Source organism: Clytia hemisphaerica, unplaced genomic scaffold, assembly GCF_902728285.1.
Source record: "Clytia hemisphaerica strain Z4C2 unplaced genomic scaffold, Clytia hemisphaerica genome assembly, whole genome shotgun sequence".
NCBI classification, from domain to species: Eukaryota; Metazoa; Cnidaria; class Hydrozoa; order Leptothecata; family Clytiidae; genus Clytia; species Clytia hemisphaerica.
In genome coordinates, this window is record NW_027103344.1 from 986,013 (window position 1) to 1,011,424 (window position 25,412).

The 25,412-nt window shown below is 35.3% G+C and overlaps 3 protein-coding genes across 4 annotated transcripts in view; 1 reads left to right on the forward strand and 2 right to left on the reverse strand.

Annotated features, from left to right (window-relative positions):
• Nucleotides 1-25,412, reverse strand: part of LOC136819559 (kinesin-like protein KIF28P) — a 38,504-nt gene that overhangs the window by 1,013 nt on the left and 12,079 nt on the right. For both annotated transcript variants that reach the window (XM_067075797.1, XM_067075805.1), the window contains exons 15-27: nt 25,195-25,252; nt 24,487-24,621; nt 23,578-23,762; nt 22,890-22,975; nt 10,855-11,046; nt 10,158-10,250; nt 9,490-9,552; nt 7,916-7,990; nt 6,955-7,020; nt 6,003-6,125; nt 5,225-5,392; nt 4,577-4,660; nt 4,033-4,089 (exon numbers count right to left, since the gene is read on the reverse strand). In XM_067075797.1, coding sequence (XP_066931898.1) covers nt 4,033-4,089; nt 4,577-4,660; nt 5,225-5,392; nt 6,003-6,125; nt 6,955-7,020; nt 7,916-7,990; nt 9,490-9,552; nt 10,158-10,250; nt 10,855-11,046; nt 22,890-22,975; nt 23,578-23,762; nt 24,487-24,621; nt 25,195-25,252 — 1,385 coding nt within the window. The remainder of the gene's footprint in view (nt 1-4,032; nt 4,090-4,576; nt 4,661-5,224; nt 5,393-6,002; nt 6,126-6,954; nt 7,021-7,915; nt 7,991-9,489; nt 9,553-10,157; nt 10,251-10,854; nt 11,047-22,889; nt 22,976-23,577; nt 23,763-24,486; nt 24,622-25,194; nt 25,253-25,412) is intronic.
• On the reverse strand, nt 35-2,062 carry LOC136819587 (uncharacterized). The gene has a single exon (XM_067075824.1). The coding sequence runs from the start codon at nt 1,993-1,995 to the stop codon at nt 109-111; it is 1,887 nt and encodes a 628-aa protein (XP_066931925.1). The 5' UTR covers nt 1,996-2,062; the 3' UTR covers nt 35-108.
• Nucleotides 13,362-20,302, forward strand: LOC136819575 (probable DNA double-strand break repair Rad50 ATPase). Its single transcript, XM_067075815.1, has 3 exons — nt 13,362-13,454; nt 15,476-15,532; nt 18,008-20,302. The coding sequence occupies exon 3, from the start codon at nt 18,325-18,327 to the stop codon at nt 20,212-20,214; it is 1,890 nt and encodes a 629-aa protein (XP_066931916.1). The 5' UTR covers nt 13,362-13,454; nt 15,476-15,532; nt 18,008-18,324; the 3' UTR covers nt 20,215-20,302.

Here is a 25,412-nt window from a genome sequence, read left to right on the forward strand (position 1 = left end):
TCAGAATTACATAATATTCTTTGAAAAAGCTTAAGTATGTAGTCTATTGGACGTTGAACATGAAAATAAGATTAAAATACAAAATCTTTCTTTATTGAATCGCGGTCCTCATTCTGTCATTTCTCCCGATGATAATTTATTGATTGTCCCTGTACGGGATCCGTTCGAAAATTTCCTTTTGTAGAGCTTCCAAACTTTTTGATTGACGATAAAAACTAGGAATACAAAAACACCTCTGAGGCTTCGTACTACATTATATGTTATTTGAATGATATGATCAAACAAGGGTGAACCAAGGTGTTCCGTCCGTACAAAACCGATACATTCGATTAAACCAAGACCTAAGATCAACTTCAATGCTATCTTCACCACAGAAATGTCTTGTTGGTTACCTCGCAGTGTTTTGTTCGTTTCTTTTTTATCTATATAAATCTTCCTGAAGGTCTTCAATAAAACGCAGAACGAAATCACATTGAGTAATGCAATTGGGATTATATACATAGCCAGGCGAAGTGTTTGGTTAAATGTACGACAAGATTTAATATAACCAGCGTCAATAACACCAGAAAGGCTGAACACTAATGTGGGTACAACAAAAATCAGTGGAATACCAAAAGCTAGACAAAGATATTTGATAAATGTTTTCTTCTTGTTCCTATATGTACTATTGATTGATACGTGGAAACTATAAGCTAAATCGAAGCAGATGATTGCAACCCACATTTGATAAGCCAATAGGACCCAGTGCAGCACGACACCGATAATGTAACACGAGGTTTTATCAGCTATTATGAATAAACTGTCACAGATTATCAGACAACAACACATTGCTATGATGTTGTATCCGTGAAGGTTCCGCAGCTCTTGAAAGTAAGAATAAGTGAGTAATGTGACCAGGTAACATGCTAAACTGATGGGTGTACATATTGTAGAAATATACCAATAAGTTTTTATATTTATTTCTTGAGAGTTTGGCGTTTGAGGAGAAGTTAAGTAACATTTGTTTGAAAAAACATCAAATACAGCTTCCGTATTATTACAGCTTGATTCTCTTTTCAGTAATGTTCCGTGACTAGATTTGAAGGTGACGGTTGATGAGTAATCGATCAACATGGACCAATACATGTCTTTCATTCTTAAACTACATTCTTGTTTCAAAAGTTTTTTCGTGTTTTTTGGTGAAGAAGAAGGGTGAAGACATTTATAGCAATGGTAGGATGGATATGTTAAGCCGTCTTTATTCAACCCCATTGGTCCTGTATATAGTTGACATTGTCTCCGGAGAACGGGATCTGAGCAATCTTCTGGTTGAGTTGTATGTCTTTTACATTCAAATGATTCGTAAGAAGGATTGTCTATTTTGAATTTGCAACGATTCAATCCTTTCATTGATGGACTTTCAGTCATCAACCCAGATGGGCAATCTCCTCTTACCAGTAATGCTGTATAGATAAGCATATTATTACACTCTGCGCATGCCCTGTTCCGGTAAAGATGACCGTCTTGACCAACGACTGGTATAAGTTCCATAAAGGACTCCTCACTAGGAGTGTAGCATTTCTTGAAATTCTCAGTTTTAATTGTAACCGGTTTCCCAACACAGCTGGCAATCATGGAATAGTTGAAACTTTCACTTATTTCCAATCTCCTGGAATCAGCAAGTTTTTGTAACAATTTATTCGGTACAAGTTGTGTGCATTCGTAGTTTTTTTGTTTCAAGTTACTAACTCGTTTGAAATATTCCTTAAGATATGGTTCAAGTTGTACCGAGTTATTCCAGAATTTGTCAATACAGCATGACCCTATTTGAGCGCAATTTTCATAGCACGAGCAACATTTGTAAAGTCGGAATGGTTGGAAAGCACATAAGTAAGCTGATTCAACTTGTTCATCTAATTGAGTTGTTGGATCCAAACCAAAGAATTGTGATAATGGAAAATTAGTTGCAGACACAGTAAAAACGAAAATAAAACAAGTCACCAACATCGATACCATTTTGAACTTTCTACAATTCAATTTCAATGCTCGTGAATAATCAAGTTTTAATAATCTTGTTATTATTCAAAACTGGGTCAAGTTGATGCACGTCTCAAAGCGAAGCCATTGAATCGATACAGCACCATTTCATATTACGTTGACAGCATCAAGCTTAAACAAATGTTTCTATGTTTTCAAAAATCTTAATCGCAATAATAATTATGCTCTTGAGCGAGACCAGAAGAGTTTGTTTGTTTAAATATCTAAGTTTCTTACCCGGCTGGCACACAACGTTGTTTCAACGTTAATCTAACGTTATATGGACGTTGTGAACGTTAGATAAACGTCTAAACAACGTTGTGTGTCAGCTGGGTAAAGTGTCAATGATGAACAATCAAGACTAATTTCAGAACTAACGGTGTGAGCCGAGAAAATGAGGGAAGAAGATTATTTTTTCGGGAAGCTTTCAAAGGCTCAAATGAGGGTTGAGTAAACTTACGAATCTCATACTAATGACTAGCACAAAAAACATTTGGACAAGAAATATTTACAATTTCAGTAATTTTAGGAGTGGCAATAATTATAAAAACAAATCCTCCATTTCCACCTGCAACTTTGCCACGCATATGTTTGTTTTGTTTCAACCTGAAGTTTCTTCGTGAAAAGGGAGACAACCATAGATTTATAAAGCACGAAGGGCTAGATGTCGTGCTTTGGCTGAAAAGTGTGCCGTGGTTAGGTAGAAAATCCTACCCAATCACGTGACATTACAATAGAACTTCAGCGCTTGACCAATAAGAAGCTTCTCAGGTTTTCGAGAACAATAGCAGCAATATTTTTGCGATATTAACTTTCGGAATTTTCGGGGCAAATACAGATATTTGACTTTATTAAACCTTAAAATCCGAACCCGAACCCGAACAAATTAAGTTCAAGAACTGAAAGGTATACATCCTTTGTCAACTTCAGGAGAGGGTTTTACCCTATGCAATGTAATGAAAATAAAAAAAGTGTGTATAGACACCTGCCAAAAGTAACTGTTGTCTTACACAAACCCAATCTCTTGCAACCATGGAGGTAATAAAAATATAGATGGAGAGTCAATGCCTTTTGTTCTATTCTGATTTACCATCGTTGCTTTGGGAATAAGTTGATAAATTTTGGATATACTCGTGGGAATATTTAAGATGAATGAAAAGACATTACATTTTTAACAAGTATATTGAAATATAATAGCCTTGTCATGAAAAAATGAAAAAAACTTCACATAATAAGCACAATACTCCAAACTTCTAGGGGAAGCTGCCCATAAAGCCATCGATAGATTTAAAAAAGAATTACATGTTACGATTAGGAACATTGTATCGATCATTTTGTCAGAGTATGAAAACCGCTGCCCACTTAGACGTGAAGATTTTAAGATAAGAAACTTTCAATGATAATGTGATGCAACTCTCAATGTTAACAAAATGCCAGCCAAAAAAATGTGTCCTTATGAAATTAATATACTCTTTTAGTCTTACATCAGTTGAAACTATTTCGAATCGCATTTTAACAAGGATTTTCGGCAAAATTAAGTTTTTCAAAATCAACCAAACAGTCTCTTTTTGTTCTTATAAATTAATAAATTGATGTTTTTTGCTTCCAATTATGGTACATCAAAGAAAAGCCGCTTTGAATAGGTTTATAAAAGATTTCAACGACCATTTAGATCATTACCGAGACGTTTTCTCTCCATCTATATCTTTATTACCTTCATGTTGCAACAAAGCAGGTTGTGTCAAATGTGCCATTTCATTTTATATCAAAACAGTGGGTGGACGAACATTTCCAGGGGGTTTAAAAAAGTATTTTTTCCAGGGGGTAAAAGGTTATTTCAAGATTTCCAGGGGACAAGAGACTGATTTTAGTTCGTCCACCCTCACTTTTAAAATATGAAAATAATTTTTTGAAAAGGTTCGTCCACTCCCCTGTATGGAAATTTTATGGAACAGCCCAATAAAGAACGAAATAAGGTGTATAAAATCGAAAGGAATAAATTTCTATCCAACAAACCTCGACAGAAGTTTTGCCTTTCTTTTCTACTTCTTGGCAATGCTTCTTCAGTTTTTCCTGGTGGAAGAAATTGCGTAATAATGTTATAAATGAGCTCATAATGGGTTGAGGATTTGACTCTCTTTCTACGATGTTTACAAAACCATCATTAAGCCAGGTTAACGATATATATAATTTAAGGTCCGAATAGACCTTTTCATGAATTACGTCACGAACATTGACAACAGACCCTCTACGGCAATGAATTTTGAAAAAAGCCGTAGATACTGGGTTTGTGTACAGACAACATCTATGTAGATTGGCTTTAAATTTTTGAGCTCAAAATAAAGTAGTTATATTTTTATCATCAGTTCCCGACCCAGCTGAAACAAATGGTTCATCAAACAACGTCCATATGATCCATGAAGTCCAACCTGAACCTCCAGAAAACGTTGTGTGCTAGTAAAGCGAAACTTAAGACATTCACAGGCGAGGCTAGATGTTCAAGTGAGATGTTCAAAGTTGTTATAGACTGTCATGGAAACAAAATTAATTTTATTCTTACCAGTTTCTTATTCAAACTTTCCATACGTTTTCTCATCAAAACATTTTCTGCTTTTTCTTTTAACGATATCCAATCAACTGCAGTCTAGAAATAAAAACAAAAACTTATGTTAGAACGAATTATATCTAATAAATATCAAGAAATAAAGTGTATCCAGATATAATTGGCAGTGGAAACGAGAATGCCTGTAACTTCTGGTAGTCAAATACAATTGTGGAATTTTTTTTTGCTTGGTTATAAGAGAATGAAAAGCGCCATATTTGAATGTATTTGTGGTTGAAAAATTTGCGATTTTTAGCGGTTAAATTTGCGATTAAAAAATTGAGCTTTTTTTAAAACTTATGATTCAACGTTCATTTTTACACCAGTGGTAGGTCAACCTTAGGTAAAGAAGGTTGTCAAATTTCAAGATAAACAGAAAAGTCCTTCGGAAGATATGTATGGGGACCGAAATACCCCTTGGTAGCACTTTTCTGTGAAATATCAAATCTCCTAATTTTTAATAAAAACTGCCTTACTTTTCCGAAGCTCATTTTTCAACTACAAGGGATTCTAGTCTTTTTTCGCTAGAAAGTGGCACGTAGTGGAATCCTATACAAAACAACGGTAACAAGAAATGATTGTTTTATGATTGTTTTATGAACAAACCTTTTTGGAGACTTTTCCACCTTGACTCTTACGTAATGTTTCCGCTTTCATGATATCCCGGGTGGTTTGTCCAAGGCGTGCTGCCAGGTTGAGCGGCTTTTTCCGGTCTGGCTTTTGTTTACCTAGCACTTTGATACTCATTGGCTCTTCTTCAAAAAATTTGGCGATCTGAGGTTAAAGAGAGATAAGATTTCGAATATCAACAAAAATGACCTTTAAATCCAATTAAATTAAGAACTAAAAATTATTTTAATCATTTTATGGTGATAAAAAGAACTTTTTACACTCTTTTTATTCGAGAACAATTGCTCAAAGACAAAAACAGCTGTTTTTTCATGGATAAAATTGCCTCTGGCGGAAATGAAATTTTCATGCTTATTGTAAGGCCTATCAGACCAGACCTGAAAATTCAGTAGATGATTAAATTAACCTGTCTCAGTTTAAGCTACAAACTGTGCGGGTACAGAAAAACATCAAAGCATTTGATTCAGTTCATTTAAAGGTTTTCTATTTACATAAGTGTTTCCGTTTCATATCAGGCACATATTTCATGTAGGGACAGTGTCTGCCTATTGTTATATTATGCTTACATAAGCAAAAAAATGTTTTTCTTTTCCTCTTTCTGGCAATCTTGCTCCACATCCGTGTCAATTCAACGTGAAAAAGCTTGTGAATTAAAATTGATGAGTAAGCAAACGATATCACTCTTATTTAAAACAAAACCTTTAACGTCCATATAACATCAAATCCTTGAAACAACGTTGTGGTAAGAACAAACCTTGGATGAATAGCCATCAATAGTGATATGTTTCTTGAAGTCAACTTGGATAACTTGCGAAGACGAAAATGTTTTTGTCTTCATATTTTCGTAAGTGAATACATCGTATTTGCAGTACACATCCTACAAAAAAAGAAAATAAGTTTGCATAGCGTCAGCCTGGGTTTAGGTCCCAGGCAAAAAATTAGGCCCCCTGAGTTTTAAGTACCCCCTAAGATATAATGAATTTTTTTAGCCCAAAAGACTTTTGACCCTAGACACTTTCAAAAAATTGATCCAGTAAAAAAGGTTATTCCAATGTAAATTGCGTTCAGTTCTAAGTTTAAGATAAAATATTTTGCACACTTTCTATAAAAATATTGCGTCACAGGCGAAAATTTTTCAGATTCCTGAGCTTCAATTTGAGTAATTGAAGCCAACTATTTAAGCTGAATTATTTTAGCCCCAACGTTAAGTGATGAGATTTTAGCTTCCCCCAAGTACATAGGTCCCAAAAAAAATTGGTGTACTTCCAGCCCCTCCTGGGAAGAATTTAGGGTGTAACCCCCCAACCAGCAGGGGGGCTGACGCTATGGTTTGCATGTATCAAAACCAGTTTCTTTGATTTTTCAAACACACAAGCGCAAATTAAAACTATAGAAATCCCGTCCATCACCGCTTTTCAATACTGAGACCACGTTCAAACGTTACGGTTTTGTATCGCTCCGGTATGGTTACGGATCGAGAGTGTTCATATTCATTTTGGAACGTTTCGGAACATTTCCGTTCCGATAAGAATAGTGGAGCGAAAGCGTTTCAATCCGTTTTACTTTGCGTCTTCTTTTTTGACGTTTCGAATTTTGATGTTCACATTAGTTTCGGAACTGCTTCGTTTCGGCACGATACGGGATCTTAACGTCTGAACATGGTCTTGTGCTTAAGTTCGCTTATTTATCATCCTTGTTTTACTTACAGTATACCGCTTCGGTAATCCTTCCAGAACTTCGATATGGATAACGAAATCCACTCTTTTTCCTCTCTGCAATAAAAAAAGAAAATACTTGAAATAAAGCTTACTTCTAGTATAGGGTTTTTTTCATGGTTTTTTAAGTTACGTAATTTCCGTCATTATGGAAGCAAACGTTCGATTTACGTAAAAGTTCGTCTCTACGAATCGAACATTTGCTTCCATAATGACGAAATTAAACAAAACATGAAAATGCTTTTTACCGCTTCTGGGACTTGTTTAACTATTAAAAATACAGAAAGATTCGAGAACAGCAAGTTCCAAGAGTTGACTGTTAGTTATATACCTATGCCCTTTTTGACACCGGCCCTTATTGGCGTTATTTTTGGGATCGTGGCGTAATAAGGACCGGCGTAAAAGGGGCCGGTGTTAAATTAGGACCGGCGTAAAAGGGGCCGGTGTTAAATTAGGACCGGCGTAAAAAGGGCCGATAAGGTACTGTAGCTAGAGAATTAGTAGAGGTATGGTAAACTAAGGTCGTTCACCACCTCAAGTGATGACCTGTAACATAGAAAAACCATCCTTAGGATGAATGTGAATACACCTACCAACCCTTAGCGCTTTTTAGGAGACTGGTAACGGAAATACAAGGAAAATTCTTCTCGACAACGGTATTGAAAAACACAAGTGTAGGAGTAATCCTGTGAAAAATGTAAGATACCCTTTAACTGAAGCGATAATTAACTTTAATATAGCTAAGTTAATCAAATGCTAAAAATAGTTTGTACTCTACCGCAAAGACTCGGAAAAATGTTGTAGCCTGAAAATGCTGTGTGCCAAATTCTCCTTGTAAATTCATTACCAAACCCCTAAAAAGCCGAACGCGCAGCTAAGGTTGATAGATGTATTAAGACCTTAAGCATATCATTAAACGAAAAAAATAAGATAAAAATTACAACATTATTACCAGTTCTCCGGGACCTTCCACAAAAGAATCAGCTTCAAGTGGTGTACCATCTTCTTTCACTGGAATCACTGTCACCTAGTAAGCAGTAAGATGAGTTATTGTTTTGAATAATTATTAGTCTCATTAGTATTCCTTAATGTATCTCCTGACAATTTTGAATGTTTTTTGTCGTGATTACTCATTTTCTCGAATGTAAACTTGTATAAATCAATTTTTTTCAATTAGCAGCATAGCGTCAGCCCCCCTGCTGGTGGGGGGGGGGGTTACACCCTAAATTTTTCCCAAAAAGAGAGAGCTAAGATCTCATCACTTAATGTGGGGCTAAAATAATTCAGCTTAATAGTTGGCTTCAATTACTCAAAATGAAGCTCATGAATCTGAAAAATTTTCGCCTGCGGCCCAATATTTTTATAGAAAGTATGCAAAATATTTTATCTTAAACTTAACACTGAACGCAATTTACATTGGAAAACCCTTTTTTACTGGATCAATTTTTTGAAAGTGTCTAGGGTCAAAAGTCCTGGGGACTAACAAAAAAATTCATAAATCTTTGAGGGGACTTAAAACTCAGGGGGGCAAATTTTTCCCTGGGACTTAAACCCAGGCTGACGCTATGAGCAGCTGATGATTGTAATTTCACATTGTAGTACTGAAGAAAATGCAGTAGTTATTTTTTCTTGATGAGATGAAACGCTCACTCGGTTGAGCACTCTTATAAACATTTAAATTGAACAACTTGATAAGCAACAAGTAGAAAAAATCATTTCAAGGGACGATGACTGAGATCTGCTGAGAGATCATGTTCAGACGTTACGGTTTAGCATCGCTTCGATATGATATTTGTTATGGATAGGAAGTGCTTATATTGGTTTTAGAACGTTTCGAACCAACGAGACTGGACAGTTTTGTTCCGATGAAAATAGTGGAGCAAAATCGTTTAGATCTGTTTTGCTTTGTAACGTCTTCTTTTTTGACGTTTCGAAGTTTGATGTTCACACAGTGTTTCGGAGCCGTTTCGTTACGGATCGACACAAAACCGTAACGTGGTCTGAGTGGTGGACGATGATTGGGTGGTCTAAACAACGAGCCCCTAATAATCTCCGGTGACAATCGAATTCATTGGTTCGGGATTTTGGAAACTGGTTCTCCCTCAGGGTAACACTAAGACTAAACCCAAGGTAGATTAAAATTAACTTTAAATTGAGCAATCCGATCAAAAATGACGAATAAAGTCGAATCCCTGCTTTTTCCATGGTCCGTCCATTTTTACTTCGTGTAAAATAATCTTTCTATAGTTTTACAGTGAAATGCGCTCGCTGAGCTATGCGCTACGATACTTATGCTTTAGGCATGCGGTCTATGCCCTTTTATGGATAGGTTTAGTTTCTCTGTGCTAGAATGGAATATATAGAATCATAAAGAAAATTCGAAAAATTTGAGCGAAATAGTTATACTTTCAGCCTCAAATACTTTTAGGACATCTATTTCCGTCCTTTGGAATCCGTTCGGATCTAGTTTTATATATCCTGTTTGCTTTGATTGTAATGTAAACAAAAAATCACATTTTGACTTACTTTAACGTGACCAACATTGAGTCCTCGATAGTCCACTATGGGTACACGACCAATTAATTCCATCTAAAGGAAATAAGATAATAAAATAAAATAATGATATACATGTTTTCTAGGTACCTGAAGTGGATAGATTTACGTAAGGGTTATATTTTGCGATTTTCGCGAGTCTTCTAAAAAATCGTGAAATCGAATGCTCGCCAAAATGTTAAAGCCAGGAATTTTCCCAAAAAACCTAGGTTTGTTTTTTGTCAAGAACTCTAGGAAAATGAAAGAAATTAGTAGAAAATTGGAGCTGATTTCCCAAAAAAAATCCGGCGAAGATGAAATTATTTTTGAATAAAATTGTTTGGCAAAAATATCTGCTCGCGAAAATCTATCTAAATAAGTTCCGAAAACAACCAGGTTCCATACCATTTATGGGAACTTGAAAATTGACAAAAGTTGTCATAAATATATAAAAAGGGAAATTTTCCATACATAACACGAAATGATTCGTCAGATTGGACAAATGGTGATTGTTCGACCAATAGCAAAGGAGTTTTGTTTGATATAGACCAATCGCAACGTGCGCAAGAAGGACCTGGTCTTAAAAGTACACTTGACTTTGCCCCCCCCCCTATGTAATGTAATAAGAGCTTTAACGTAGGGAGACCTAAAACACAATTTACCCTGTAAGACACACATTGGAGGTAAACTTGTGCCACACCCACAAGACATTCTTTTTCCGGCGATTCAATGAAAGGATCGCGTTCTGCAGGCACCTGCAAATAGAAGAAATTAAATTTTCAAAGCGGGATATACAGCGTGTCCGGAAAAACCGGAACCGTTTTTTATACATTCAACTCTCTCTAATTCGAAGCTTTCTCTAATTCGATCTAAAACATTAGTCCCATGTATAAAATATTTTCCGTAATTCGAATCTTTCTCTTATCATAAATTAAACGGCAAATAATTCTTGAAAGATTACAATGATAATTTTTGAAATATTACCTAGCTGTTTGGTAACTAAAAATAAAATTAACCAGTCTCAGTTTCTAGCATCTACATCCCTAATTGTCAAATTGGACTACAATAATTGGAGGTCAATAAAGAACCCAAAGCTCAAGACCAATCTTAAAAAATAGACCTTTTATCGGAGTTTTTTAATTTTTCTAAAACAGCGATGCATTATGGGAATGTTTCGGGGGTATTATAATAGAAATCTCTTAGGAATTCCTCAAGGGAATTCTATTGTAATACCCCCGAAACAATCCCACAATGCATCGCTGTTTTAGAAAAATCAAAAACTCCAATAATGTCTATTGGAGGTCAATAAGGAACCCCAAGTTAAAGACCAATTAATAAAAAGACAATTTATTTCATCACCTTCCATGCATCGTCGCCATTTTGAAAATCTTCAAACATTTCTTGCATTGAATATTTACGTCTAAGAAATTTCTCTTTCTCCCAATACCACGTGTAGCCAGTTTCAAGTTGTGTCACTTTGACAAAAATTTCTTTACGACCTGTTTGCAAACCGCGTAGTTCAGGTGATAAGATGATTGTTTCGAACAAGACCTGTAAGAAAACGAAAACGATTGAAGATGCTTTAAAGGTTTTATTTTTACATAAGTGTTCTCGTTTCATATCAGACAGATATTGGGCTTTCCCAGAAAAAAACCGTACACCACCTGTTGAGGAGGTCAATTTCCGTTCCTAGGGGGTAAGGTTTGAAATATTGCGGGATTCCATAGGGGTTTACAAAAACCCATTAAAGATAAGCGGAATTCCATGGGGTATTGTTTGAAAACCTCACAAAAATTCGGAATTCTAGAGGGTTTTGACCCTTAAGTTTCTTGGAATTCCAAGAGGGGTACAATATCTTAAGTTGGAATTCCAGGGGTAGCTCATACAAAAGATTGGACCTCCTCAACAGGGGTGTACGGTTTTTACCCATTTCATATCAGGACAGTGTCTTGCTATTGTTATATTATGCTAATATAACAAAAAAAATGTTTTTCTTTTCCTTTTTCTCGCCAATCTTGCTCCACATCCGTGTCAATCCAATTTGAAAATGCTTATGAATTAAAATTGATGAGTAAGCAAACGATATCACTCTTATTTAAAAACAAAACCTTTAGCTTTAAACTTTGGTATGTTCTGAGTGATAATAATATCTGCTTATTATTGACTCTATGACGCTCGATTCTACCTATCAAACCTTAGCTATTGAATTTACAATGAAATTTTTTTTCGGCCAACAGCATTTTTAGACTGCCACTCCTAAAACAAACCAAGAAGGTCCCGCAAAATGTCTCTTTAATAAGGGTGGCATTTCCCTCAGTCTCCTGGGTAAAGTGAAAACTATTTTTGGCATTTATATACACCTTTTCGACCGTAGCCGCCAATTGCCACGCGGGCAATTTTTGTATGCTTTATCCCAATAAAACCATCCCAGTCCTTTTTTTTGCATCTATAGACAATAGAAAAATGTGTCAAAAAAGGATTGGATCGAGTTTAGGGGGATAACTAAATAATTAAGTGGCACACGCCTGACTGCGCGACTACGGTCGGAAAGGTGTATGGACCTTACTCAAAGGGGTGTGGTAATGATCTGACAAGAACTTCTTTAAACTGGGTCCTAATGTTTATGCTCCTGATTGGCATTTGACTCAGATTGTATTGCTGTATCCAATCAAAACTCATTTAATTTTCATTCTTTATCTTGATGAATAATTATCATCAAGCCTGGGTTGGTTCTCTTACAAAACCAGGGCCTTTAGATTCGATACGTGCAATCAGCATCTGCTCAAAATCAATAATCTCTATCCCCTTGGAACTTAGAATCACAACTTCCCGCTATTTTTCGAGACACTGGAATTTTGTTTTTATTCCAGCTAGTATAAAACGATATAGACGACAAAACGTAATTTTAACGTTAATTTTCTCGAGATATCACTTAAAAGTCCTCTATATTGTTTCTTGAGAGCTTTCGATTGGTATAAGTGGCTCCGGCTTTTGCTTGTGACGTCAGTTTTTAAGCCCTAAAAATCTTCTTCGGCCTTATCAAAAACCCCCTCATGAAAACTCTTTAAATATTGCATTCTATGTAATGGACAAGGTTTGGTTGCGTCGCAAACTAAGTGTTTCCCACTACTATACTACTAACATTCCTCTCTCTCTCTCCCTCTTTCTTGAGATCGTTTCTAGAAAAATGGTACATATTTTTTCTTCATTAGAAAACATGTTGCCAAAACAAATTTCTTAAAAAATGAGTAAGAATGCTAAGCAACCCCAGCCCTGATCCGGAGAAATTGGAGTTACTGTACTGGACAGAGTACTGTACACGTTTTTTTATAAAAGCAAACTATATAAGAACACGAGGCTTTGATGGCCAAAATGTTAAGAACAAGTTAAGAACACATTCTAAGGCTTTACAGACTCTAAAATAGCCAGATTCTTAAGGAAATGGACAAAAATGCTCACAAAATGGTAAAAATAAGAACATGTTAAGAGTATTTTTAGGCTTAAAGCTCAACAAGTTAAGAACATTCTAAGGCTTCAAAAATGTTTGATGTTCTTATAAAAAAACATGTACTTATAAAAAATGTGTATTATTGAATCGACATGAACTTAATCACGTGTAATAGAAGTATTAAAGGTAATTAAAAGAAGTCCTACTTCAGAGGAACAGTTTGCTTTGCACACGTCTTTATGTGATATTTGTATAATGCAAAAATAATCTCTTTTCCAAACCTCTATCAAATCTTTTTATATAACCATTATATGGGGAAAAATATAACCGACATGTAGTACTGGGAACGAAATTAATAACAAAAGGTTTTTCTAAATTCTTGTTTTCAAGTAATATATTATCTCATTATCTCTATCAAGGATTTTCGTGTATGCATTTTTGGCTTGTCTTCGATGAACAAAGTGTTAATTATCTTGTTGTTGGAAAATTTACTTGCATTAAGACTTTCAAGGTAAGTTGACATTTTTCTACAGCAATTTTCTATAAAAAAGGGAGCAGCAGAGAGTAATATTTATTATATATAGTAGTGGGGTTTTACTGTAAATGGTGTTTTTTCAAAATATGTCAAACCAAATCTTTTAAGCTCGACTTACTCGCTTGCGAGGGGTAAATCACTTGAAAAAAGGTGTACGATACTTTTCGACTTTTTGAATTTTCATTTGACTTTTTGACTTTTTTTTGACTTTTATTTGACTTTTTGACTTTTTTTTTACTTTTTTCAAACTTTCATTTTGACTTTTTCCAAGAAAAACGCCCACTGCCTTTGGGCGCCCAACATTTTTCGCCCAAATCTGTCCAAAAACGCCAACCGCCCATAAATTTTGCTCCACCCATCCGCCCATTCAAAAAACTTTTTGACTTTTTCAAGACTTTTTTTAACTTTTTGACTTTTTTCTAGGAATTATTAACTTTTTCTTTGACTTTTTGACTTTATTTTTGACTTTTTGACTTTTTCTTTGACTTTTTTTAAATTTTTTTGACTTTTTTTTTGACTTTTTGTAGAGGTGTACGATAATTTTTCGAGTGATTTACCCCTCGCTCGCTTGTAAGGTCGCGTTTTTACGTTTTTTGTTTAAAAAAGCCTTAAAAACGCTGAAATAAATCAGAGAATTTGACAGGAATATAAATCTAGTGCAAACGTTCATTCTCGATTATCAATGCGTTTGCGGGGCGTTCATAGCGACAGCTACTTGCTAATTTTACTAGGGGAAGCCTCGAGCCCTCCTTAAAATCTCAAGATTGACAAGTGCTGTGACCTTGAAATTTTGACCAGTGGTAGATATGGACAATTGAAGATGATTTAAAAAATTTTGGTTCGCCACCTGCCTGGTCTGGCCTGGTTGGTATTTTACAGACCAGAATGTAAACTTGACCAAAATCATGTATTGACTGATTGACTCTTTTGACTAAAATTTGTTCCTGAAGGCTGATTTATCAAATGAAAGAGAATAGTAACAGAAAATTCATTCCCATGACTATTTGGTACTTTACAGACCGGTCTGTAAAATACACTTTGACCACCTACCATAGCTCAGGAACTACTGGAGTTTTTGACTTGAAATTTTCACCAGTAATAGATATTGACCATCTGCGAAAAAAAAATTCAATTTAGTCACTTGAGCAGTTGGTATTTTACAGACCGGTCCGTTTTTTACCAAAAATACTCACTTTCAGCATAACCACTCATCTGATTTTGCTGTAATTTTAGGTGCAAGCTTGTATTATCAATACCTAACACTTATCGAAATTCTAAGTCAATAGCATTTTCCAATCACTAGATACAGTATCCTAGGACTATTTAGGCAAAAAGGGCAATTTTGGGCCGGTCTGTAAAATACACAATACCATCAGGTGGCTAAAAATTTACCCTCAGCCCGAAATATTTGGTGCACACTTGCAAAATTCAAGTCAATTGGATAAGTATTTCAGAAGTTATCAAAAAAAAAATGAGGTGCTCTTTGACCTATTTTTAATATGTTTTTTAAATATTAGGAGCAAGTTTTAAGAACATTATTTTTAAGTCTCGAAAACACTCGATTTCGTAAGAAAATAGACAAAAACACTCAAAATGTAGTGAAAATAAGAATATATTGAGAACATTTTGAGGCTTGAAACTCAAAAATTTAGGAATATCCAAAAGCTTAAAAAATTTGGTATGTTCTTACACCGGGTTGTTTGACGGTTTCCTTGGACCCACCAATAGTCCCATGATCTTCATTCGACTTAATTTAGGTAGAATAGGGTCTAAACTTAAATTTAGATGTATTACTTTGTGAATTTTGATAATTAGTTGAAAAGTTATTCTCAATTGAAGTAAAAATATCATGCCATGAAACTATTCAGGACTTTGCCCGAGAAAAGCAAAGAAGGTCATAATTTATTAATATCGCCCCCAAAAACGAATTTTTGATTATCTTACACGATCATCCTCCTAATTTTCTTCAGAAATATTCTTTTGTTGTTTTTCTATAGGTCCGGGAATAATGGCAGAGCAAATTAACGATGAGATGGCTAGCCATGAGGATAGAGGTAAGTTGGTTTAATGAAGAGTTTCCTTGTAGCCTGTACAAGACACAAATGGTTCTGCTTATTATAACTTTCGTACAATACTGCCATCAAACTTCAAAGGTCTACTTTTTTGTACAATTTACTTTTATTGTACTTAGGGTACAGAGTCAGTTTTTCTACCTGCCATGTACGTGTACTTTACAAATTTGACTTTAGAACGCCATGTTTTCTGCGTATTGGGCTTTTCCAGAAAAAAATCGTGCACCCCCTGTTGAGGAGGTTCATTTCGGTTCCAAGGGGGTAAGGTTTGAAATGCAGTGGAATTCCATGATAAGGGTAGACGAAAATCCGTCAAAAATAAGCGGAATTCAAAGGGAGTAATGATTGAAAATTTCTAATTCGGAATTCCAGAGGGGTATGATCCTAAAATGGCCTGGAATTCCAAGGGGGTAGGTCACAAAAGGTTGGACCTCCTCAACAGGGGATGCACGGTTTTTTTTCTGGAAAAGCCCATTGAGAAAACTTGAAAATCCCTCAATACATTGAAAAAAAAAACAGCAGCGCGCTATCAGTAGGTGATTTTCCAAGTCATGGTGTGAGCCAGATTTTTTGTCTTCCTTAATATTAGGAAGTTGCGCTCGATACAAAGGAAAAAATTTTCAATTCCAAGGTTGGAAATTCAATATTTTTGGGTTGGAAATTTTGGTTTTATAATTGAAGGTTGGAAATTTGAGCGATTACCTTAAGCTGATTTGGAAAACGTAAATTACCCATAGGTTTTGTAGAATAAACCAATGCCCTTGAAAAATCAAGTAAAAAAACGCATATAGAAATGACAATTTCCCAAGGCTCGTTGGAAAACATGACTTTTTGGGTGGGAAATTTTTATTTTCCAAACAGTTTGGGAATTGAAAAAAATGACAAAAATCCATGTGAAAATACTTATTTTTGTAAATTTGATACTTCGGGTTGAAAAACTAGACTTTTTGGGTCGGAAATTTGTGTTTCTTCCAAACAGTTTGGAAAACGTTAAAAATCCATGTGGAAGTTACATTTTTCTAAGATTGAGACCCTTTCATGGAAAACTAGACTTTTTGGGTTGGAAATTTGTGTTTCTCCAAACAGTTTGGAAAACATTAAAAATCCATGTGGAAATTACGCTTTTGTAAACATTTTCTGTGCATGTCCTTTGAGAAAACCACAAGCGATTTTTCGCTCAAAACTGTTTTGGTGTATAGCTAACCTAGATGTTAGGCTATAATGTGAGCAGTCAAGCTGTAAGTTTCCGTCAGGTGAGGCGTCTCTTCGGAGCGGCCTTGGTTAATCGCAGTGAGTTCATAGGGTACTTGTGTCGTAGTTTCAAATAGTGCCCTGCTGAGCTGTGTGAGTGATCTAAGATCAACCACGTATCTGTGCGAACAATAACGAGAGATTGACCGGGAGCCATCGAGCCTAGGCTAGCGAATTCACAAAAACAAAAACCTTGTTTAAGATGTCTTTTTCCACATCTCTGCCATCACTTTTTGGATTTTGGCTTTATTCAACCTGGATTTTTGAAAATTCCAAGTTTGTTTATTACTTTGGATTTTGGCTTTTTTCCACCTGGATTTTCGAAAATTCTAACCTTGTTAAATTTGGATTTTGGCTTTTTTCCAACTGAATTTTAAAAAATTCCAAAATTTTTTCCTGTGATATATTTCTTATCCATTCTGACAAGAGATTGGTGGTAAGGGATACAGCTTTAAAAAAATCTCGAGTATCGATCCTTTGAATTATTTTTCTTTGATCTTTTTTCGATCGAACCCCTATCGATCTTCTAATGAGATGTTGGAACCGATTGATAGGGGATCGATTAGTAATCGATAAAGGGATCAATAGGTTATTATCGACTAGCCTAGAAATCTAAGCTAGTTTGATTCAGTCACTAGGATAAATCTGATGGTAAGTTGTGACTGAATAACTAAGGCAAACTTAAAATCCGTACATATAAAAAAATCTTTAAAGCGCCGAAACCGCTATATTGCCATTAGCCGTGTGTCCTAGCCTTGTGAATAAGGCTTAGTTAACTAGGCTAATTATCGACGGGATTATCGATCACATTTCAATCCGTTATCGATCTGCTTTTATATCATCGATCCTATCGAGCCCAACAGCTAGTTTATTAACGCCTATTTCAATAGGAAATCGTCCTTTTTATCAAAAATTTCGAAAAATTTGTTTGCCCTTTTTGTAACAAAGAGACCTTAGATTTTTCTTAATAGGACTTTTATTAAAGACTTCCTTTTATTCTTCAATGTATAAATTTCTCCAAACCTCTTGTGTAACCTTATCCCAAAGCCCTACACTATAACACCCAGATGGGACACAAACATTGTTTCAACGTTTATCTAATGTTCACAACGTTCATATATTACGTTAGCTGAACGTTGGAACAACGTTGTATGCAAGGGTTGCCCACCCACCCTTATGATAATTTTTGATTCTTTTTATTTACAGCACACATGATAACAAATTTCGAAAAGCTCATTTTTGGCACCAACGACGAAGGAAATCAACAAGCAGATGAGAAGAAAGAAATCAACATCGTCCTTCTTGGTGAAACTGGCGTCGGGAAATCAACCTGGGTTAACTCCTTTTTCAACTACTTACTTCATGAATCATTTGAGGAAGCTGACCGTAAAGGGGTAGTTTTCGCGCCAGCTTTCACAAGATTTATTCATGACATTGATGATGACACCGTTCTTATCAAAGCTGGCGTTTAAGAAAATTTAACCCCACAATTTGCTAACGGCGACAATGCAGCTTCTGCAACTATGTTTCCTTTACCGTATGAATTGCACTCCAGAAATGGTGAGAAAGTTTTCCGAATTATCGACACTCCGGGACTGAACTCAACTAAAGGAGAGACCAATGATGAAAAAGAATCGAAAAAACAGGATCAAGAAAACATCACCTACATTCTAAACCTCATCGGACGTTTGAAGATTGATGCTTTTATCATTTTGTTGAAACCGCAAGAGCGAAAACTTGATTCAGCTTTTACGAATTCTTTCAAAACTATCTTCAAACAACTTGATTCGTCTGCCAAGAATAACGTCATCTTTGGACTAACCCATGCCGAAAATGGTAATTGGAAGGACCTTTCAACACTGAATACACTCAAGAAGTTCTTCACAAGTAACAACATAGACCTAGACATTGATAAAAAGAGGAACGTTTTCTACTTTGATAACTCTCCTTTCAGATATCTTACAATTAGAACTGTCAACCCTGGGGACGACGCTGAGGATCAGGACAAAATGGTGGAATATTGGAATCGATCCGTGGAAAGTTGCCACAAAATGCTGACTTATATCAAGGGCTTAGAAGGATATGAAGCAAAAAGTCTTGAAGCTATCAATGATTGCCGAGCCATGATTGAGCAAATGACCAAAGCTATGGTTAGAATTTCTCAGGTTACTGAGGAAAATCTAAATGAGCTAACAAATGAACTCAAAAACTACGAATCTGCTAATTCGACAAAAGTCGTCCAAATCCGTGAGAAAGTGCTTACGTTCAAGCGCTTAGATCAAGCAATAACAGTGTGCACCAATCCCTGCTGTTTTAAAAGAATGAAAATGTTTGAAAATGAGAAGATAGTTTACCAGGATGTATACAAGCCGTTTTGTTGCGAGGGATGTACTCTCTCCTGGGTTGCTCACTCTGGCTGGTATTACGGACGTTGGTTTTGTAGTATGATGGATAAATATGGAAATTGTAAGGTATGTAAACATCATATGTCTGAGCATCTTAATATCAAGGAAGAGCTCAAAGAAGCAACCGAAGAGATCAAAATGAAGCTCAGTGATATCAAAGAGAGAAAAAATGCTCTAAAAATGGAATTCGGTGCTATCATCCATAATCTTGTAATTTTTTCTCGATTTCTCAAACACAATACCCTGTTTAGCGACCAGGAATTCGTCGAATCTTGTATTGCAAAAGAGATGGATGTCGAATCTAAAGACTTGGGCAGAGAAGAGGCGGAGCAGCAATCAATTATGGAGAAAATTGAAGAATATGCTGACAAAGACCTAATGAAAGAAGGAAAGTTCATTGATGAGCAGGAAAACATTATCGCTGAAACTCGTCAAGGATTATCCCTTCTTCAAGACATCAAAAACACGAGGGAAGCTATTGCTGATAAGGCTCTTGATGTATCTGGAGCATACAAAGATGTTGAAATTTCAGATCTGGTCAAACAATTGAAAACGTTGAATAATCGTCTTAGGCCCATCTTGCAAGAGAAAAACCTTACCAAAGGGGAATATTTCCTATCACTTACCCAAAGAAAGAATGAGGCTGAAACGAAATTGGAAGAATTGAGGAGGAATCCAGAAGCTGAGCTAGAGGAGTCCAAAAGGTTTTGCAGGGAAAAGAAAAAAACAATACAAGCTTTGAAGAACATGACAAACAAATATAAAGAAAGTCTAGAAAAGAACGCCACCCCACCAGAGGACCTGACACCGGAAAAAATTGAGGAAGGAATCAGAAAGTTATCAGCATTACCCTTTTATGGAAATACTTTTAAGGAGATTTATGACAATATAAAAGAAACAAAGAGAATGGGTTTAGATAAAATCGCTGAGAAAATCTTTAAAATTGGTATTGATATTTTGAAACGTATACCAAAACGATTTCGACCAAAACTAGCAAGAGAAAATTAAACAAGACTATCTAGACTATCGTTCATCATCCCGTTATATTGTAAACAAGATACTTAAAAGTTCATTCAATTTTTTCCCATCGTGTGGAAACCGCTCTGGAGAGGATAACTCTTGATTGCGCTGGTTTCCACTTGGTAGCTGAAAAGAGTGCACATTTAAAGCGATACGACTTTTAAAAGGGTGTTTGTAAATAGTTATTAAAACTAGCATGTAATCTTGCATAACGTTCCTAATATTTCTTATACAGTTTTTGATCTTATTTTAAACTTATAAAGCTAGGACCAGTCTTCTCAACTTACGTATTTTTTAGTATTTGTATAGTATATATTATGTAATGTCTTTATAAAACTAGGATTTTTTACGGTATCAAGTTTTTAAGGGTGTTCTTATAGTGCGTTATTGCCAATCAGAATTACACGTTTTTTTATAAGAACAAAGCAATATAGGAACATGAGGCTTTGCAATCTACCTAAGACACGCAATTTCTTAAGAAGTATACTCAACAAAGGCTCAAATTAAGAACATATTTAGGTTTAAAAGCCAAGCAAAGTAAGTACACCCGAAGTCGCTATTTTCTAATTTTTAACGTTCTCATAAGGAAAAAGGTGTATATAACGAGTTCAATTAAGGATAATTTTTCAATTTATTTACATGTTACAAGAATTTGAAATTGGTATTTGGCTCTTTCTTGTATATCTGAAGCACCTTGTCATTTATTTAATTCAAAATTATTGAAGTTAATTGATTATTGATTATGATTATGATTTTTTAGTATTTGTATAATATATTATAAAATGTCTTTATTAAACTAGGATCTTTTACGGTATCAAGTTTTAAGGGTGTTCTTATAGTGCGCTATTGCCAATCAGAATTACACGTTCTTTATAAGAACAAAGCTATATAAGAACATGAGGCTTTCGAGGCTTTGCAATCTACCTAAGACACGCAATTTCTTAAGAAGTATAAGTATACTCAACAAAGGCCCAAATTAAGAACATGTTACATGTTGAAATTGGTATTTGGCTCTTTCTTGTATATCTGAAGCACTCTGTCATTTATTTAATTTACAATTATTAAAGTTAATTGATTATTGATTATGATTAAAGAAAAAAATCTAAATTGAATATTTCTACCAAAAACAGCTCAGTTTTTTCTGTTTTAAAGTCTCTATAGAGGGGGGTTGTTAAAGGACCTCGGATAAATTAAAAAAATCATCTAATTTATTTGGACATAACAGACCAAAAGACTCACATAATGCGAAAAATGAGAAAACTTTAATCCTTTAACTGCCGTTCGTATTTTCAACCTATTTGCCACGGAAAAAACGTTCGATCGATTTGCCAGGCCGACATGAGCGACTACAGAGTTTACCATCACATTTAGTTTTATTTTCTGAAAAATATCGGAAATATAAATGATATAGGTATGTTTACTTTGAGTTGAAAAATGTATAATTACGAAAAACATTATTGAAATATATTTTAATTATTCAACTGTGCTATTTAATGAAATCTATCTAATTAAAAATTGAACTTTCAATAAACTTTAAAAAAACCTCTGGAAAGTAGCCGACAAATGCCGACACTGGCAAAGAAATCGAAAATGTTCTTGTCGGTGACACAGCGGCATGGAAAGGGTTAACAAGATTTCTAAACGTAAAAGTCAAAAGTTAAGAACGACCAAAGACCTAATAGATTTTTGACGTACTTATATATATTATAGTCTGACAGAATCAGCATTTGACCTAGGACAAAAAAATCCCTGGAAGATTTTCCTGGTAGCTTTACAACCGGAAATTTCATGTAGATAATCAGAGCGTCATGCCCTTGGGAAGAATCTTTAAAACTGAAGGAGGCTAATTTTACGTGCTAAAATGCCTTAAATTAGTGCATCTGTGTGAGTTTTTGACGTCATAGTATTCTTCCTGCCATTTTTTCTTTTATAAGAAGGTTGTCCGATTTTACCTGAGTCTTTCTTTTGACTAAGATTTGGTCGGGTGACTTATCAGTGCCATTCAGTTTATAAAAAAGCCATAAGTGCCCCCCGCCCCAGCTAACTTTTTATAGTTTACCTTTATTTTTACCTTGTCAGGGAACATTTTCGACGGTAAAAACTTTTGTCACTTTTGTGAAGCTCTTTTCATAGCCCCCTTGAAGATGACCAGAAAAAAGTTTCTTCGCGTCTAAGCGATCCAATAATACATTTTTGTAGTAAAGATGAAAACAAATTTCCAGTGTCTTGAAAAATAGTCCCACATAGCGGAAATTTGTGATTCTAAGTTCCAAGGGGATAGAGATCATTGATTTTGAGCAGATGCTGATTGCACGTATCGAATCTTAAGGCCCTGGTTTCGTAAGAAAACCTGCCCAGGCTTGATGATATTTATTCATCAAGATTGAGAATGAAAATGGAATGAGCTTTGATTGGATACAGCAATACAATATGACTCAAATGCCAATCAGGAGCATAAATATTAGTACCCAGTTTGAAAAAGTTCATGTCAGATCATCACCTTTGAAGCAGAGCGTGGTGGGACTGTCAGCAAAACAGCAATTTTGTCGAGGCAGTTGACACCGTCTAGAAATGTCGGTGCTTTATAATGAGCGACAACAATTCCTATCCTATGGGCATTAGCACCACCATCGGAATATGAGATAATCAGTTATTCTACGCACCTTTTTATCCAGTTCTTCACTCATAGCATTTGCTTCAGTAACTTCCGGATGGAAATCTGATAATTCTTCTTTCAATAAACGCTCTTCTGTAAAAGCAAAGGTTCAAAGAAGAATATAGATGCATATTGAAAAAATCCATTCTTGTATGGTACGCTAGCTAACATTGTAAACTATTCTTGGCCCTTTTAAAAGATTACCAACTTAATAGCGAGGTTAAGCAAGTGTTTATTTAGACCGTTCAATGCGATATCGTAGGCCTGTACATAAGATTTCACTTGCATGGTTTGCTTTGGCAATTTATGTACAGGCCTATGGTATCGCACTTTACGGTCAAAATAAACCCTTGCTTTAACCTCGCTAATATCAAGCGCGTGTGTCGATAGAGCCAGAGACGGTTAAGAAAAAGCTATTGGTAAGGACTCAAACTCAAAACATTATCATAAACTTAGGCTTTAGTCACTCATCACAACCCAGAAAGGTACAAGATGGCGTAAATTCTTTCAAAAATTGATATAAGAGGCCCTCGATATAAATTATCTTAATTAGCAAAACTCATAGCTAATTATGGTTAAAGGCAAAAGCTACTGTGACGTTCCCTGCCTTGTCAATTTGATTAGGTATCTCATAACATTGAATTGAAATTTATGAAAAAAGCAACGATTAAAAATGATCTCAGTACTCCACTAACCAAGTGATTCACCATCAGTAGATTCTGAATTAGAATTCGTTTGAACATTGACTCCAGAGTTCTTGGCAATTTCTTTCTGTGCCATTTCGTAAGTGACTTCTACGGGTTGTTTGCCTTCTTCTTTCAACTTCATAGCTTGTGTTGGATTTGAAAAGACATATAGATGGCTAGTACCAAACATAATCCTATGGAATTTTGAAAACAATGTGTAGAAGGGAATACTATAACGTACTCTTCTAGAATCCCGCACTGAACCAAAAGAGTGAACATTTAATTAAGAAAATCAATCCAGAATTATCAGTGTACAACAAATGCTCAGGATAAGCTGTAGTATATTCATGATATGCACCATTGCAATGTCTTCCATTCCACCCAATAGCTGATTGGTTGAAAGTGACGTATTGACTGATTTTATGTCACTTACAACCAATGAGCTATTGGTTCCGTGATGTAATGTCAGAAGTCATTGCAGTGGTGCATATCATGAATTGTAGTATTAAATTGGTCTAGGGCGCCACCAAAAAGATGTCGACTGGTCTATCGAAATACCTAAATTAGGGGGTTATCCCAAAGATAATACCGAGTCTATGTAACGGAGGATATCGAGGGCGACGGGAAGTGAAATGATACAAAACAAAGTCGATAGTTGATGTACGGCTCTATATCGCCTTTGCTCACCTAAACAGACGACGGTATTTTGGTGTTTTTACCGTCTTTGAGCAAGGTGGACGGTGATTTTGGAGACATGTCAACTTTGCTTTATACCGTCCCCCTCGATTTATCTCGAATACATAAACTCGCTAATAGCTTTATCTAGTGTCTTATATAAGATATCTGTGGGTTAGCTAAGTAAAATATCGATTCTAAGTATCAAGTATTGGCATTCGAGGAACTGAGTGTACTCCTAACCTGTCGTTATGTTGAAGTTGTATTTCACCAGTGGATGGTTCACCGTTGACCAAAATACGGGCGTCCTCGACACCTTTTAAAACGTACGTGGCACCATCATCTCGCTTCTCGATCTTCCCGTGTGATAAACGAATACTGGAAAATTTCAACATACATAACATAAAGTTGGAAAGAAATACTTAGGGAACTTATTTTGGTGAGAACTAATTCTGGCGAATAGCATAAATCCTGAACATTTCTAATGGATCTAAATCTGTTCTATTTTGTCTTATTTTTAGCAATTTTGATGAATTTCGGGGGTTATTTTGGCAAAATGCAAAAAAATTAATTTCGGCGAGAACTAATTTTGGTGAAATTTGTCTAAACTCGCCAAATTCGCCAAAATAAGTTCTCTTAATATATTTAGTGGCAAAAAATAATAAACAAGTCATTATGCACTTAACCCTTTCTGTCCCATTAGTGTCAACGTTCCCATTAGACTTAAGGCTTTGCTTTTAACTCTTAAAAAATTTACAATGAATTACTTGCAAAATAAATGCTGAAAAAGGAATATTTCAAGAACATTGTAGGAATAAAAACCAAAAAGTTTGAACATCTTGTCAATTGAAAACCAATTTTCTATGACAGCTGGCCAACTGGCCTTTTTCAAAAACGTAAATAGCAGACCTTTCCTCATCACATATGCTCGTACAATATTGTAGAACTTACTTTAATCCTGATAGTTCGATGACTGGATTTGTATCTTTGCGACCAACCGTATTGATATCTGAAAAGAATCAATCGATGTTTAAGTCTTTTTGTCTAAAGGAAATATTTTGGGAGGCCATATTTTTGTATCGGAAGATAGCATTCGAGAAGCTAAAAAATGAATAAACGCCTAAATCTCGCTGACTTAGTAAAAAAAATGTCAAATTTAAAAGAGGAAG

What these genes read in the sequence shown, in the direction of transcription:
- LOC136819587 (XM_067075824.1), bottom strand. Translation starts at nt 1,995, where the DNA reads ATGGTATCGATGTTGGTGACTTGTTTTATTTTCGTTTTTACTGTGTCT.
- LOC136819575 (XM_067075815.1), top strand. Translation starts at nt 18,325, where the DNA reads ATGTTTCCTTTACCGTATGAATTGCACTCCAGAAATGGTGAGAAAGTT.